This window comes from Thermobia domestica, chromosome 5 (genome assembly GCF_964235325.1).
Source record: "Thermobia domestica chromosome 5, izTheDome1.hap1.1, whole genome shotgun sequence".
NCBI classification, from domain to species: domain Eukaryota; kingdom Metazoa; phylum Arthropoda; class Insecta; order Zygentoma; family Lepismatidae; genus Thermobia; species Thermobia domestica.
The window spans coordinates 146,765,280-146,784,353 of record NC_137458.1 but is presented as its reverse complement, the minus strand read 5'-3'; the positions used below and the strand labels follow the sequence as shown (position 1 = coordinate 146,784,353).

At 33.8% G+C, this 19,074-nt stretch overlaps 1 protein-coding gene across 2 annotated transcripts in view; it reads left to right on the top strand.

Annotated features, from left to right (window-relative positions):
* nompC (no mechanoreceptor potential C) overlaps window positions 1-19,074 on the top strand; it is a 603,429-nt gene that overhangs the window by 386,099 nt on the left and 198,256 nt on the right. For both annotated transcript variants that reach the window (XM_081759152.1, XM_081759151.1), the window contains exon 5: window positions 18,315-18,515. In XM_081759152.1, the coding sequence (XP_081615278.1) occupies window positions 18,315-18,515 (201 nt within the window). The remainder of the gene's footprint in view (window positions 1-18,314; window positions 18,516-19,074) is intronic.

The following is a 19,074-nucleotide window of genomic DNA, read 5'->3' as shown; positions in this document are numbered from 1 at the left end:
AATATGTTCTGGAGTTTTTCAGAACTCCAAAAAAATTGTTTTCTTCCAAAACATAAATTATATTAATATCGTTCGTTTTTTTTTTTTTTTTAATCCTGCTTTTGTTAGTCATCGACTACGACTGACAAGAGAATCCTCTCAGCTATCCTAATGGTTAGATGCGCCTTTGGTGCAGGTGGTCCCGCGTTTAATTCTCGGTGGGAGAGACCTAAAAATTTGATATTACCATCATTCACATTCATAACTAATCATCTGTTTCCTTTAGCCTAAAAGGACATAAACGTAGGACGTTAAACTAAAATTTATATTCATTTCATTTCGATTGATAGGGATAAACTATTCTGTCACTCAGTTTTGCGAGTGTTTTTTTTATTATTTAATTAATCTGATATTTCAGCAGAACACACTTGCTATGAATATGCTGTAAAGTTTCATAGCGTATCCAGTTACTTAGTCTATAAATATGGCAGGCCTAAGAATAGTGAGCGTTTCCTCCTAAAACTTGAAACAAATGAAATGAAATAAGATCTTTAAGTTTTACGTCCCACAGTTATGCCAGCCAGGCTAAAGGAGACGGTGGTAATGAGAAATGAATGAAATTGTGTAATGAAGAAAGGGTGAGGAAACGGGACAACACTGAAGAAACCCACGCAGACGGTGCTTGTCCACCATAAGGTTCACTTGGGGCATGCTGGGATCAATGCAAGGACGCCATACATCAGAGGTGAACGCTCTACCACTGAGCCACCGCGGCCCCCTAGAACTTGAAAGTTGTAAACATAGATACTTGCTCACATTTTTTAAGTTGATGTTTGAATAAATTGTTTTCCGAATTCAGTTGACGCGATTGATTTAAAGAGATACAATTTCGCAAGAGTAAAGAATAAAGCCGTTTATATATGGTTTCTAAATTGTAAAATATTATGGATTTAAAAAATAACATATGTTTCATGTTGATTTTCAGCCATTCTCTTGAGATTGAATACTCGTTACATAAAATCAACCAGTCTCATGTAGAAATCTTAACTACTGGCACCACTATTTCTTCCACCGCTTTAATTCCAAACAGTCACTCGATCTTTTCAAGTAGAGAGACGAAGCAATTATTTTACACATTGCGCGGAGCGAGGAAGTGGAACGTTTAAAACTAGTTGTCTTGGTAAACACAGCACGTGAGTCGTAATTTAACTTTGTAGTTTGGGGATTCTGCAATTTTGATATCATTACAAAGGCTTCTGCATCTCTATTGACATATTTGTGTTGCCAGTTTAATTATCGCCATTACCATAAGACAATTGTCAGTGTAATTGTCGTCTAGACATCATATATAAATTTAGGCTTTCTAGCTATTTTGTCATTTGTTAATTATTATGTCATGGATTCCCTTATGTCTATGTCATGGATTCCCTTAAATATAGACCTTATTGAATTTTATTTATTTATTTATTTATTTATTTATTTATTTATTGCACATACGTATCGTTTAAGTCTTTAAAAAATATTTAAAAGAACGGAGTAATTAGTTACACAGGTGTTAGTGAAATCATTTAGTATGAGTGGAAGGCGAGTGTGTGTAATTTTAGAGTTGAATATCAATTTGATTTGGAAGTTCCCTTCACAGAGCTTATTCTTTTGCGCTGCGTGTAAGAGCGTAAAGAACGGATATTCTGAAATTAGGATGAAGGACCAAGTAGTTCATGTCACTCTTCAATATATGATTGGGCGAAACAACATTACATCCTTGGGTTCGAGTGAAAACGAAGCTTGAATCATTTTTACAACTAATTGTAAGACTTAAGCGAATCGCCATTGAGGGAGCTTACGAAAGAAACGGTATATATATTTTGAGGATGATGAAACCAATTTAACTATTTTAAAATATCTCAATCCATATAATCAAGAGGAAAAAAATACCTCAAACTTATATTATTTATATTTATTTATATCCCGTATTGAGATCGTTTTTTGTAGAAATCTCTTGTACACATAAGTTTTAAAATAGTTCCATTACATTCAATGCCCTCTAGTAGCATATTCTGTAGTTCTTTCTACGAACGCGGTCTTCACATTTGAATTTGGTTTTTTTCAGCTATTAGACATGAATCTCACTGGTCATAATTAGTAAAGAGCTTTATTTCATCTACTACTTGAACTATTTGGTACACATTGTTCTAGATAATTTGACATTCGAGAAGTGAAAAAAAAACCTTGGACTCGTAACATGAATTCGAATTAGCCAAGAGACTACACATTTCATGAATTTGCAAATATATATAATTTTGAAACTAAATTTTGAAATTAAAAATTTTTAAGGAATTTCTCAGGAATTTTATATGATTTCATTTCATTAAAAATATATATATATATATATTTCCACCTTCACTTAAATACAAGAAGCAAAGGATGAAAATTGTATTTTTGAATCAAAAGATCCAATATATTTCAATCAGAAATTTTCTTGTATGCCTTACATCTGGAGAATTAAAGCCAAACCCAAACTATCACTTAATTCAGTATGATGTGCTTATTCCGAAAAAAAAAATCGATTTAGTGGCCGCTCAAAAAGTTTCTGGCCCCTGATCCAAAAACTAATTATTGGTCAAGATCGCAATCTTTTGATCCATTTTTTTGGATCACTCATAAATTTCTTGTTCTATAAATGGGCTAAATACGTATATTCATCCAATCTTCTCAAAAACGGTTCTAATATTTGTATTTATATAGGCTATTGGGTACCGTACTTTATTATTTGGAGATTTTTTTTGTCGTAATCTATGATTTGGACGATTTTGATTTTTCATGAATTCACAATTTATATGATAATCATAAACGAGTAATAGTCATTTCTTTTACCAGGAAACATCAGAAAGGGTAGTTTCTTTTTCTTTTTTCTTTTTTTGAGAAAAGAATACAGAATAAAACGATTGGTTTAATGAAGCATTTGACGTAAATCAAACTATTAACCATTTTGAACGTGAAAGGTTGCTGGCCTATTTCTTTTGTTCTAATTAAGGAACTTTAATTTTTCTTCAATCATATCTTTCAACGAGATTTGTCGTGTATATCGTGACGGGGACAAATAGCTTCGATGTTGATGTCCCCATTAAAACTCAATCAATCTATCAATTGGAGGCGAGATAGTGTGATGGGAAATGGCCTATAATGTCAGGTTTAATATTGCATGATTGTCTGTACACTCGGAAAAAAGCATCGGATTTGAATCTCCAATGTAGTGTTTTGTGGGGCACAGTGGATCAGTGGCAGAGTGTTCAGCTTGTGCGAAGGGTCTTTGTTCGATCCCAGGCATATGAGTTTCAGATAGGTAATACTGTGTCCGTGTGTTTTCCTGGGGATATTCCGTTTCCTCCTATGTTCCCATTCTACTAGTTTTTTCATTAATCATCTCTCTCTTTTAGCCTACTGCGCATAACAACGAAACGTGAAACTATAGATTTCATTTCATTTCATTTTCCAGTCGTGATTTGGACCAGATGTTAGTAGAATCCGTCCTTCTAAACCTGGTGGTCCACAAGAACACAATACACAATAACTTGAACTCAAAGCTATAATAGTACAGTTTTTATGGAAGTTCGTGTTTTTGCTGTTAATTTTCTATCGAAACTATTTCTTATTTATAATATATATACAAGCAAACTGATATCCACTCTCTAAGAAATCATGTATAATTCTTTATAACTGTTAATAAATATTATCTACTATAAAATTTCCTAGAAGCCTTTGAAGGGCAATGTGTTTATGTCCATGAAAAAATAGCGCAAAATTATGATGAGATATTGGAAATTTAAGACAATATAGTTCTCTGTCCTATTTTAGTGACACCCAACAATATGTCAATTGATAGTCAAAGGGTTTGGCCATGGTAAACTGTAAGACGCATGCTGAGTCGGGATTTATGGAAGGGAGAAAAAAATATTAGAAAAACCAATGGATTATACTACCAAGCACATGTGCCGCTAATCTTCTTCAATGATGAAGAGGACAGCCGGGAGAGGGATAAAAACCAAGGATTGTCACGCAAACTGTGCATGTTTGCTACTCAAAAAACGTTCAGAAAATGGCGTACTATGATGGCGTCTTCGTTTTTATATATATGTATGTGTGTGTGTGTGTGTGACGAAGATCCATCAAAACGTGTTCTCCAGTTGGTTGGAGGTAAAATGCCCATGTGGCTTACCAGTCAGATGCATGGAGGTAGTCGCCAGGTGATATTAGTCCCAGGTTTTTTTTCGGAGAGAAACATCGTGACTTGGCTTTTCTCCGTTCTGTTTGTTTTCTTGAGAATGGAATCTCACGCGTAAAGGCAAAATGGAGTTTAATTGTAGGATAACAGTTTATTTTTGCCGGGCACACTCGGTTGTGACGGTTGCTTTGAATGAAAGCAGAATAACATGTGGAAGCGAATAAAGAAGAAGATAGGTCCACACGCTGTATTGTCATCTGAACTTGGAGCGACACCTGTAAGTGATTGCAAAGAATTTTTTTTCTTGTTTTATAATTTTATTGTATTTGTCTTAACTTTGTCCTTGAAGGATTAACGTGAGCAGACACGGACCCCAAAACTTTTGTTGTGGGGTCCGGTGTTTCAGGGGTTCAATACTACAAAACATTATGTCTATGTAATATTTGATCTGTAATTAATGAAATGAAATGAACGTTTTCAGTTTTACGCCCCACGGTTATGCCAGCTAGACTAAAGGAGACGATGATGATGAGAAATGAATACAATAGTGGGATGAAGAAAGTGTGATCAAACGAGAGAACTCCAAGAAAACCCATGCACGCCGTATTTGTCCACCACCAAGTTCACTTTGTGCGAGCTGGAATCGAACCAAGGGCCCCACGCACCATAGATGAACGCTCTACCACTGAACAAGCTGTTACTATTCTACCCCGGAAAACTAAATTGTTTTTAAAGGAGAGAAAAAGTAGATGTACTGTAAGATCAAATCTGTAGGCTTCATCAATCATTTCTCCACTAAAGCAAGTATATTTTAATAAGAAAGGGAACAAATGCCTGTCAAGCTACGAAGTTTACAAAGTTCCAGAGCTGGTGGACACCTCTCTATGAGTGCGCCCCTGATCGTAACTATATATATATATATATATATATATAAAGAATCTTACTCAGTTGTAGCAGGCAAATATGGAATTAATTCCTTTAAATATAGGCTATCCATGGGCGTCCTGTGGCAGAGACAAGTTGGACAGTTGTCCCAGGCTTCACGTTCAAGTAGCCTCACACCATATGAAGAACAGTGAAGATCTTCAGGAAAAGCAACACATTTACTATTTTATTTCATTCTTGGGATTTAGTTAGAGGCGGCTCGTAAGGAAAGTTACATGTGTAAAAATTCAAGTTTTGTCGCTATAAATTAAGGAGAGAAAATTTTCTAATATACTATCCGTTATATAAAATAATTAGTAAGAGCTACATGGTAGTTATGTGGTTAATATGCAGATTCGATTCTTGGTGAGAGTTCATAGGGTACGGATTCCTCGTTAAGTTGTTGTTCCACGCTTCATATAGCATCATTACTGAAATGGACGCTAAAATTCTAATCCAATCTAAGCAACTAAACAAGAATTAGTACATTAGGTAACGTTTTTTCCCTTAGTTTGTAGGGGCAAAACTTGATTTATTTTACTTATGTCACTTCCTTCGCAAGCTACCTCTAAAACTCAAGATATTACTATTTAGAAACAATCATTTTGTAAGATATTTTCAGGACTGTATAGTACATTATATTAATGACGTGTCTAAATTGGAATATCAAGTCAAAGTTGGTCTCAAAAAAATCATGTTGGATTTGAGATTCTCACACAGATTATTTACCTCCTAATTCTGTTTCGCCCCAAACCCCTAAAAATCTGTGCAACAACACTGAAGTTATAACTCGAGGATGAGTTCTTTCCAAAATTTCTTTCCCATCTTTCACTGATGGTTTAAGTATAAAATGACTAGCATATTAATATGGAACTTGTAAGAATAAAAAAAAGCGTTCTCGATGGCTTTTGGTGAGCAAGTAACTTGGAAAAACTATACTTTTAAGATAGTGAAACATTATGTATAATATTCTTATTAATACTGTATATAAAAGAGTGTATGTATGTGTGTGAGAGAGTGTGCGTATCTGTCTGTCTGTCATCAAATTTTTCGCATAGAAAGCAGTCACTTAGTCAACAAATTCTGTACACAGACAGATATTTACCAGATCTAATCGCGTATGAATCCGTTTTTCGATTCTCGAGGGGGAAGGGGAGGGGTCACATGGAAATTCAAAAAATACAAAGTATCCTAGGAGCCTCTCGAGTTAATAAAACCAAAACTACTATATTGTATTGCAGGTTGCATACTATTCTGATTCTAAGATTACTAGCCTCAACTAGCAGCTGTTAAATGACGTTAGACTAGACCCGCTGTGACTGATACACCTTAAGATTTGTGACGCTAACGCCATCAGTTACGCTTCTCATTTCACTACCTACATCTTAAACTATATGTTGTTGCGGTTTTCACTAGTGTAATGACCTATTCTCGACGAAGGCTATTACTTATAATAAAGAATTTCAATAATTTGGTAATTGATTACTATGCGTCTCTTTAAGCTTGTTTCGCAGGGAGACACATTTTGTAGGGAGTTAGTGTGCTACCTTTAGTTTAAGTATCTAACTAAACTACTGGGTAACGGAAAATGAAAGAAATTCAAAAAAAAAAAAAAAAACTTACTGACTTCAAAAACGCACTAAAATGGAGAAAATATTTTTTTGAAAATAAAAACAATCGACTTCAAAAATTTCAAAAACGCAATCAAAAGCAAAAAATATTTTTTATGAAAAGAAAATATGAAACGACTTCGAAAATGTTAATAAAAGGTCAAAACAATCATAAAAGCGCTAAAGAGCAGACAATAATAATAATAAAGCGCTTAAAAGCAGTGTCAATGTTTCATAAAATTACTGTCGAAATAATTTTGTGCCAGGCTTGATTTGTTCTGCTTGGAACATCTCAAATTCTTTTTATAAATAATAATAATAAATTATTTTCTGCTTGTAAGTGCTTTATTATTGTTGTTTGTTTTTATAGTTTTTATTATTATTATTATTATTATTATTATTATTATTATTATTATTATTATTATTATTATTATTATTATTATTATTATTATTATTATTATTATTATTTACTTTTAAGTGCCCCTTATGAAAGTCGGTTCATATATTTTGTTTTTTTTTTCTATGCTGTATTGAAGTGCTCAGCTTAAGCTGGTTATCTGAAAGATATTGTGCATTGTATACAATGCGAGCTGTTTTAATCGTCTTCATATTTAAATGGCTTTTACTCTTTGAGTATGACTTTCATTTTACCATGAAGGGGCGGAGGGAGAAGTTTGCTATTAATCTGAAATTTTATAATGTTCAAATAACACATACAGAAATGAATTGCAGAGTAATTTAAGTATTCACTAATAAGTAATATGAGCTTGAAACAGTGGAGGTAGTATCCATTCGTCCTAGGGCCGCAGTGCATTGCGCCGCCAATTATTACAGCTCTGGTTAATATGCTATATCTTTCATAAGAACACATTGAATCGCCATATTATGTTGACTTTATGCAAATTAACGAGCCATTGACTGGAATCAAATTGCGTGCGATTTTTTTTTCACAAAAAATAAAGAAATCCTTTATACTCAGGCAGCACAGAATTTGCTCTCACCTAATTACATGGGAATTTTCTCTCGAGGTCTGCTGTCCACTCAGGCACTCATGATTATTTAAAACGAATTACCGGGAGCTGACATCTCTAGTGACAGCTGAAAAGCTGCAGAAAAAAATGTGTGATTTTAGTTTCAGTGTGTCAGGTCGGTTTCTGTTAGTGAAAGCTACTCTCACATGCTATATATGATACTATTATGACTATTGCTAAAACGTTTTAAACTATTTACTATAGAATAAAATTAAGGATGATCCATCATGAATAATGATAAAAATAAAGACTTTAAAATATTTCTAAGTCAACATTTAAGCTTTTTTTCTACCGTACGGCCGTGTAAAGAAAGGTTGGGATTTGTGTTTTATTCAAGCAAATGTGAAGTAATATGTAACATTATTTCTTTGTAAGCTGTATGTCCTGAATTCAAGTTTGGTGGTCGGTCATTATTTTGCTGTTTTTTCACGAAATTTATCTGTCAGTTTTACTAGACAGATGGTGAATGGTATTTTAAGATCACTGCACCTTTTCGTTACATTACAAATTTATTTTTAATATAACTGATCCTATATTATCCTTCCATAGTGCAATCAAGTAATACCATTTTCAAGGTTCTATTCTTCTCTAAACTAAAGCTAATTTTCTGTAATTATTTTTTGCAAAAGTGAGAAGATTAAACTACATACAAACTAAAATTTTGAAGTTTAGAAGAATTCCTTTCCTCAAAATATTACTAAATCCTATCAAGTTACTCGTGTTAGACAATTTTATCTTTATAGACTGCTTCAGCATTATTATATTTAACAGAACTAATGTCTAAAAATGAGACATAAGCAAGGGCGGATCCAAGGGGGGAGCTATAGGGGCTATAGCCCCCCCCCCTTGGCCCTCTGGTATGCACTGGATAAAATGGACTTCAATCCTGTTTTATGCTGGATAAAGCGGCAAACTATGGTTTAGCCCCTTCCTTGATCATATCCTGGATCCGCCACAGGACATAAGTATACCAATCGATAGATATCATTTACCTGAATACACTGATATGTTTGTTTGTGCAAATCCTGATGCGTAGTTTTAAAAAAGTACATTTTTTGTAAACCTAAAAATTGATATTGAACGATAATCACACCACGCAGTAAGATGAAACTGGTACTGAAGTACAGGAACGGTCTGGCAAACGTTTCTACCTGGAGCAAAGACGATTAGAGTTAGTGAGAAGCTGTTTTCTGTAATCAATTAATCGTCCCCAGAATATATTCCATTGTAATTCTAATCCCTCTACTAAAACCAGAAGTGGTAGAAATCTACGTTACCACTTACAGTTTGAATGTTAATTGAGAAAATATGACGCCATACAAACCAAACACCGTCACGTGGTATACACGTTGCTCTGGTACTTGTTTAAAGTAGAAATGTAATGAAAAAACATTAAAATTTCTTCACAATATAAAAAGAGGTTCATCTCAAACACAAATTAAACTTAATACGAAAAATCTTGAAAATAAAATTGTAAGCCATAGAAAGATCTCATGCTTTGGACGTTTACTTCCACTTATTAGGATGTTTTTTGACCTATAAGGGAGCAGCTGTCCTAAAAATAGAAAATAATAGAATATATTAGAACACAATCACCCCAAGAGTCGTATATTATTATTATTATTATTATTATTATTATTATTATTATTATTATTATTATTATTATTATTATTATTATTATTATTGCTTTTTAGTTTTATGTCCCGTGATTATGTTCTGTACACTAAATGAGCCGGATGATTAATGAAAGTGAATTATTTCGATTTAGTAGGATGAGAATGTAGAAGGGAACGGAAGAACTCCGAGGAAACCCACGGACATGGTGTTGTCCACCATAAACTCTCATGGTCTGGAATCATTTTTACAAATACGTATAGATAATTTGGAGAGAAGGAGCTATCAAATGCAACTGTTGTTATCAGGGAAATTAGTTTCTCCCTCCTTCTACTATTCATGCTACTTTCAATTGTTTCAATGTGATTGCAAATCTTCACGAACGTAATTAGTCATTTTCATTGTAAAATTCGGGTTTGAAAGCACACCAGCAGACATCGTCTTACTTTCTGCTAAGAATTCGCACAGAAAGGGTGAGAGCCAGTGACGACGCTAGAAGAGGCCAAGAGGCGAGCCTCCTCGACTTGCTCCCCCAGACCAGGTGGGCACACCTTCTTGTTGGAGCCTACTAAAAATTATTTTGTGCATCGGAATTTATTATTTTTGTATCGCACTTTCGGAAACGAAGGAAATAAGGTTATTATTCATGTATTTTACTGTTTTACATGGACCTGAAATAACAAATATAAATAATGTTTGTATGTTTAAAAAAAACATATATATTATCATTCTCCAGATTGGCTAAGATGAGAGTTAGTTCAGAATGTCCTTGTATGGAGTTTTGTTTGTTTGTTGAATCCGTTTAATATCGTCAAGAAATGAAGAGTTTGCATTACGTAGCCTACGAAGTGAACGTTCTTTTTGTTGCAGAAACACAAAATTAATAATCCGCACAAATGTTAATTTCGTTAACTCATATTATAGCGAAACGCTATCTGGATCATTTCTTTCGCCATTTCAATGAATATCAGTATGAAGTAGCAAAAGACCATTTCTAGGTCAACACTATGAAATAATTATGTAGATTTGTAATCTATAAATTACCAGAACTTCAAACAACAGAGGACAGAAAAGGAGGTTACTGAGAAAGTTACTAGTTTTCGCTAGTTAAATTATGTTCCAAAAGTAAGGTGAGGTCCAGCATTTCGAAAGACTATTGACGCGCTTTAATTCATTACGTTAGAGATAATGTTGAAGTGCACATTGTTTCTTTGTCGTCAATTCTACAGTCAGTCTCAAGTAATATTGTCTTTAATTCATCGCACATTGATTTGTGTTGGTGAGAACCAAAGAGAAATCTAAAGGAAAACGTCGTATTTTCGAGAGGGGAATTGCTAATTACAGTAGGAAGTCGAAAATCCGAACGAATCCACAGGCAGGTCGGATTTTCAAATTATTCGGATTTTCGAAAATGCCATTTAGGCTTAAATATACTGTACGATATGCCCTTTTATCGATACAGTGGTTATACAGTACATATAGTAATTACAATACCGTACGTAAAGCTACTTACATTTAATGTTTCTGAAGAACCTATTCGTACACTAAATTACACTGTTCTTGTAACTCACACTTAAAACTTATCTTATATAGGCCTAAGGGAAAATAAAAATAAAAATAAAAATGTGTATGGGAAACAATTACATATGAATGAGCTTTTGTAAAAACACGGACTTTACACAACGCCGACGGACATTCCTATTGTTTTGTTTATCGCTAGGACAAAATGTAAAAAGCTTCTAGGGACCGCGTTCAGATTTTTGGTTTTGGATTATTGACGTCGTACTGTATACCAAGTACCAGGAAAAAAAACTTTACTCATAGGGGAAAGGAGTCTTTCTGTCTTTGTCTTTAGAATATCTCATTTCGTTCGTAAATTATGATCATAGACGCATCGCATTTTGCAATGCGATTTCTCGTAAGTATCGCAATGCTGTGTAGTAAACTACGATGCGATACCGCTTAAAATAACGTTGAACTTCTGTAGCACAAGAAGTAATAGAAGCTATGACCATGGACAAATCTCTCTATATATACTTGTTTCAGAAAACACTTAAGATTCGTAAGTTTTATACCACTTCCTATTTCTACATTTGTATTCGTCGAGAGCGTCTTCGAAATTTATTCGCAAATTACCAATAAAGCAAAGTTGGATTTTCTATCGTATCGTGAAGCATTGATTCTCTTTGTAATGTAAGAATCCTTAAATGGCAAGAAAATGGGTTCTTAAATGCTGATGATGAAGCACTTGTTGTAACAGCTTTTGCATATAATTTATACATATTCGGAAATAAAAACACTTTAATACGGATATAATATGTTCACTATCTTTAAAATATTACTGATGTTACTGTTGGACAAAATATGTACTTAGCAACTGTAACATCTAACTATAAAATCTTGTTTATTGCAGCCTACGGGATCCAATAGTGGCTTCGGAACTGTTCAAAAATGTTTCCGACTGTGAAAACAAATAGTTGAGGATTTTAAATATTGTTCAATATTCCTTACAAATCTTTCTTTAGTTTCTAAAACTGTATGGTCAAATGCCTCATCAAAAATTTGCTTTTGTTGAATTGTTTCATCTTGAGTCATACAATAGACTATATTTTAAAAACAGGAGAATCTTCCGAATTTGCATCAACAGAGGAAAATTATCAGCTTTAGTATAAATCTTTCGTAATTTCTTCTTGGGTGTAGTAAGCATATTGTCAAATCCAAACTGGCTTTCCTGCACCAAAACTGACAGACAAGACCTTACAATTTGACCTGCTTTTCTGAGATGCATTGCTCTGTCTCGTAATACACTGATAGCTAACTCAAATGTTGATAAGATTCGTTTCATTAGAGAGGTAATGAAACAGAATTTTAATATGCATACATTCTTAAAAGTCCCGTAGGTTCAGGTAAACAACTCAGCATTATTCATTTTGATTTGATGAAATGTATGACCAGATAATAAGAGATAAAAGTCTTTTTATTAAAGGTCTGAACTGCTAGATGGTTGTAAAATTTTGAGTTAGTGATTTCTTTGCAACAAATAGTACTTTGCAATGAGTAACATGCTGCCCTCAAGCGGAAGGCTTGAGACCTCCCCAATTTTGGTAATCGGTTTTGATCTTACCTTGACCCAAGCTTTCAGGAAATATATACATCACCCCCATTTTGTGCGTTCAGGTTCAAATACATTCCGTGTTAGATTTCGTTATCAAACTTAACGGTTAAAGCCTCACTACTTCAGACGCTGACACAGTATTGCAATTAACATTAGTCAGTGAAATCTATGATTCAGGTTGCTTTGCTTTCAGTACTCTGATCCGTACATCAGAGAGCAGTGTTTGGCGTTAATCTAAGGTTACTATTTATGAGCATGTAGTTGTAGAGGTTTTCCGGTGCCGGAATCACTCATAGTGGGGGGCGCAGATTTTTCGGTGTTCATCTACCATCACGGGCCCATATCAAGAAGAATTTGACTTATTATTAATATTAATTTAAATTTTTTTAAAAAAAGAAACTATTGACCACATATCCAATAATTTGAAATCGTCGGATGGCCGGGTTAAGATATTATGGCTTCGTAGAAAGATTTTTGAAAGTAAATACCCCTTTTAATCTCAAATTCGACATTTTTTATACAATTTCCTCATGGCTATACTGTTAACATACGCACTTGTGGTGAGAAAGTTCCAGGTTCGATTAACGAGAGAGCTCCTGTGCTTCGGATCTTACGTTAAACTGTAGGTCCACGTATCATATAACCTCCATATGCTGAAAATGGAAGTTAAACTTGAAATCAAGCAGTCGACTTTCTCAGGATCACAAGGCTTTTTAAAACTAATTGGAGGCCATCTTATTAGCATATGTGTTGTCAGCGCGATAGGTCCGGGTTCGATTCCCTGTGGGCTCTTATGTGGTTCGGATTCCATTCTAATCTTTAGATTCATGTCTTACATAATCTCATTGCTGAAAGTACAGTAAACTTTAAATCATCTACATATACATACAAGGCTGTATGGTTATAGCATAAATATAACTGTAGCCATATTTTATGAAAGAACTCTTAAATCTTTTCCCGATTTTTTTCTCTCTCGAAATTACATGACTAACAAGATGCTGTTCGTAAACGAAAAGCTTACCTGAATTAAGATTCTACAATATTATTGGTATTTTACAAAAAAAAAAAAAAAAAATGTTCAAAGGTGCTCATCCAGAAATTTTGTTGGGAGGGGTAAAACCTTTGAGGGTTCCATACGAGCCACTATGTCTGTGTAGTATTGTACAGATATTATTCTGCCCCCGAAAAGGCGATAAGTAATTATAAAATACTTCCACCTACAGTTTCAGAAAAAAAAATGATAGGACTAGATTGTTTTTATAAGAGAAAGAGTACATATGAAGTGTAAGATCGAATTTTCATGCTACATCAATCATTTTCCTGTTAAACAAAAATTTATTTTTATTGAGAAAGTTTACAAATGTGGGTTGAGCTTAGAAGATTTTTGGAGGGAGGTCCGAACATGATGGACCCTCCTCCGTGAGTGTATGATATAGACTATAAGTACATAAGAGTTCCATAAATCTAAAGCTTTTTGCTGTACGACAACTACATCCAGGGACGTACGCTGGAATTTATATCGGGGGGTCCAAATTTAATATGAGGATAAATTATATCAAAATGTGTAAAATTACCCTTAAAATTAGATTGAATTTACAGGAAAGTCGGGATTTTAGGGAGGTCAGGAACCCCAGGACCCACCCTTTTTGTACGTTTCTGACTATACTCCACGTATTAAGTTAAAACTGGGTGGCCAGTATACGTTCATTCTACTTTGGATTATGACAGCAGGAAGCTGACACCCCTCAGTATGGTTAGTACCCAAAAATTATAATAAACTCTTAAGCTTCAATTTTCGTTAAACCAGGGGTGCCCACAGAGGGGGGCTATGACGCAAACTGCGTCATTGAAATATTTTGGGGGTTAAAAATCTATATAAATATGTTTGAAGAGGTGTAAAAATTAATCGAAAAGAAGATTTTTTCATGGAAGAACACCTACGGATAGACAATTTGGGGGGGTGCGTCATGGACATAAGGGGGGGGGCACCACTGGTTAAACTGTAAATATAATCCTAAGATGAAATATATATATATATATATATATATATATATATATATATATATATATATATATATATATATATCAATTGGATAGATCACATTGAGCCAAACACAATGAGATTCTTGACGGTAAATTCTCATGTGTGATTTTTGAGAAAAACGAATTTCTATGAACGTAAAAATCTGTCGTTCGTTGCTAATAAATTGATATATTTTGTGGTGGAATCTATTATTTATTTATTGATTGATTGATTGATTTCCTCGTATATATGTAAAAAATACACTGTTGACTACGCTGAATGCTGTTACATTTCCTAACAGTGACACACAATCCTGATAGTCAAGCACATATGCCTAACAATGAAACACTCACTTTAACAGTGACGTACATGATACTTGAAGGAAATCCAAAGAAATCCGTCTAGACTCTTTTATATACAGGGTGTTTCGAAACAACACCAACAACGTTTGGGAGATGATTCCTGACACCAAGATAAGATTAAAAGTATAGACCAACCTGGGTGTACAAATGCTTCCTTTCGGAGTGATAGGCTGCCGAAAACATGCAAAAATGAACTTTAAAGGTCAATAGCTCCAAAACTATGAGACCTACCGTAATGGGGTCAAGACTTTACTTAGGAACTAAAATGTGCACTATCCAAAAATACATGTTTCAGGATCCTAAGGTACTCACGCAACAATTTTTATAGAGGGAGTTTGGCTAGGGGCATATAATTTGAAGTACTCACCAACTACCTCAATAAAAATTGTTGTGGAAGTACAACAGGATTCTGAAACATAAATATTTGGATAGGGCACATACTAATTCCTAAGTGAAATCTTGACCCGACCACGGTAGATCCCTTAGTTTTGGAGCTATGGATTTTTAAAGTTCACTCTTTCATATTTTTGGCAGCTTATAAGTCCGAAAGGAAGCATTTGTGCACCCAGGTTGGTCTGCTCTTTTTATATTATCTTGTTGTCAGGAATCACCTCCCAAACGTTGTCGGAGTTGTTTTGAAACACCCTGTATTTGTAATTATTCTCCTCCTATATTCAAATATAATATTTGCGATAAAAAAAACATACTTAGGTATTCTTTATAATTAAAACGGGGGAGGGGGAAACTTATTTTCTGGAAGTCCAAAACAGTTATAAAAAAGAATATTCAAATAAAACTTCTCGTAAAGTTTAATCTGGAGCAATTCACCACATCAATTGGCCTTCAATCTCTTCAGAAAATGATTGGTCTTTCATTGAAACGTCAATATCTGGTCCACTTCGGTGCCGATACCTTGTGGTCAGGACATTTTCCTAAAAAGAAAGGTGTGTATCTAAGGAAGCTCTCTCATTGGTTGATTTCATTAAGTGTTTGGCTCTCATTGGATCAAACTATCACATTTTATTTGTGACGCACCGGCAACAAGTCTAACATCTTTTTAAAGAAAATTCATAGTGTAACTAAAGCACGCCAGATGTTTCAGTGCATTATAGATTGTATTTTCAAGTATTGTTTAACAAGATAGTTCGTAAGTAGTTTTTTTTTTAATCACAAAATTACATTTGTATGTGTTATAAAGACAAAATATTGTAGTTTTTAGGCTACTGAGCGAAAATAGGATATAGTTTAATTGTAATAGAAACTCTTCCAGTTTTACTTGTATCATTAATAATTCTTATTGATTGTCTCTCAAATTTGGACAAAATCTGATCTATTTGATAATATTATTCAATAGCTTAATTAGTAACTTCTACATCTGCATGATTTTTAAAAGTACTATCTAGAACAATAAGCACATACCGCAAAAGAATGTTTTTCTCAAAACAGAAAGATAATCGTCTAATTAATCTTTTTAGTTTAGTGTTTAGGGATTTAGTGTGGTTTACTTATCACATGTCAGCATGTACATAATTGTGTTGTTTCACGAATTTTCTATTTCTTTTTATTTATAATTAATTTGTGTGTTTCTATTAGAACTATGTGTGTCACCGTTAGGACCATTGTGTTTCTTAGAACTATGTGTGTCAACGTTAGAACCATGGTGTTTGTTAGAACTATGTGTATCACTGTTAGGAACATTGTGTTTGTTAGAACTATGTGTCACCGTTAGAACCATTGTGTTTCTGTTAGAACTATGTGTGTCACCGTTAGGACCATTGTGTTTCTGTTAGAACTATGTATGTCACTGTTAGGACAATTGCGTTTGTTAGAACTATGTGCATCCCTGTTAGGACCATTGTGTTTTTGTTAGAACTGGGTGTGTCACTCTTAGGACGATTGTGTTTCTGCTAGAAGTAAGTGTGTCGCCATTAAAACCATCTGTCACTATTAATAGAAATCAAACAAGAATACACACAAAATCTACTACTTACCAGTGTGTTTTTTTAAAAATATGTAGTACATACGTAAATAAATAATATCCCAGCAGAATAGATGCTATGGACTGAAATATGCTATCAACAAACGACGTACTTTTTAACGCCATAAATATTCATTTTCTCCTGAATTTTCTCAAAATCTGCACATAGAAATTTAGCCTTAAGCATATCTTCTTGTTTACCTTGATGTAATCTATGGATTGATCAATGTATATATATATATGTATGTATATCTTAGCACAATTTTAGTTTTAAACAAAAATTATAGGTTTAGTAGGTAACTGATTTTTTTTTAGTTTACCTTATTAACCATTTTGTGTGTTATCAGCTTGTTACCATCATAACGAAAATCATGATTAGTGTATTCTGTAGTACCAATTTCATCTTAATTGATGACATAGTTATCGTATAGCATCAATGATCTAGGTTACAGAATAGTTCATTTTCCTCAATTTTCTCAAAAACTACGCATGAGGATTTACACTCACCCAGAATTAAAAGTGAATCTGAGTGCCTATCTTTGCCCTTTTTAATTTTTTGGGATGTGGAGGATTTTAAATTTTTTTAATAACTTTTGCCTTTCTGCATTATTCAAAGAACCAGCTTACATTGGTTATCTGCAAAATATTTTGTATTGTTTAATACACATTACTTTAATAATTTAATTTGAACATTTGAATAATTTTTAGGGTATTTTTTAAACATTATTTGCATTTTAAAACTGGGCGGGAGGAGAAATTCAAAATAAGTTTCCTAATAATCTGAAATTTTATAATGTAGACTACAAAGTCAGAAACACACAAATGAATAACAGTGTAATTTAAGTATTCAATAATAGATATCATGACATTCAAACACGATTGTGGAACACCTTCGTCCGGGGGGCCCCGCTGCTACGGCTGTGACTGGAAGTTTGGCTAAAGCGATAATAAATGGGATTTCAAGCTATGTATAAGTTTGAAAAATACCCTTTGTTCTACAAGAATTCTCAACCAAGTATTTCTGATTATTTTAAGGACCAAGAAACTACATATTTTGGCTTTTTTCGAACCCAGTGTTCTTCATAAAATATGAAAACACTATAATTTAGTTACAAGGAAGTTCACCAAATAGTATAGTGTACTTGAAGTTATATTTGATTTATTCTCGGGAATAAAAAGCAGAGAAACAACATTACTTTGCCTGGTTATTATTATTCAAAATGAATAATAACGATCGAAACTAATATTTATTTTAGTTAAAACATTTGTTTTAAGGTAGTCACGCAAGTAATCATCGAACAACCTTTTATTTATGGTTCTTTTCCATGAAAAGATCCATGAATTCATGTCATCATCTGCCTACATACCTATTTCTTTATTTACACGACACAATCTATTTCAATGTCATTGTGGATGTCATCAGTGATTATTTTGTTTTTATTCTTTGTCTGAACAGGGAGGGAAGATCCCGCTACTGTTGGCCGTCGAGGCTGGGAACCAGTCAATGTGTAGAGAGCTTCTTAGTGTGGACCCGACGGAACAGCTACAGTCAAAGACGGATAAGGGAGACACCGCTTTACACTTAGCGGCCAGGCGCCGCGATGTCGACATGGCCAAAATTCTTATCGAGTATGGCGCTGAAGTCAACTGCCAAAATGTGAGTACAAATGTCAATTTATTTATTTATTTATTTATTTATTTGTGTGTGTGTGTGTGTGTGTGTGTGTGTCTGAAACTGAAGTTATCCATAACCTAAACAATACCTGAAACAACATAGTGATACCTCCGCAAGGATTTGTGTCAAGACATGAGACTTGCGGGGACATGAGTAAAGAGTTACCATATATTCTTTTGAGTAATCCTAATTAAGAGTGAGATATATTTTTCTGAGTAATCTAAATTATCAGTGAAACATATATTCATGAAAGTGCACCAAATCAATTATTAACTAACGATTATAAAAACTCGTAACAAAGTCACTAAACATTAAGCACTGTTCAACAATATCAAAAACGAAATTATGAATATACGTTGTTTTGCGCTCTCTTTTCCTCTTAATTTGTGTTAAGCACTTCAGAGTGATTGATAAACATGTTTTCATTCAACATTTTTTTTTCATGTAACGTCATGCCTGAGAAAAAATGTTATACATCCGTCACTGTGCCTAAATTTCAGATCTTTATAAGGCAACTCAAATTTCTATTATGAACACTGAG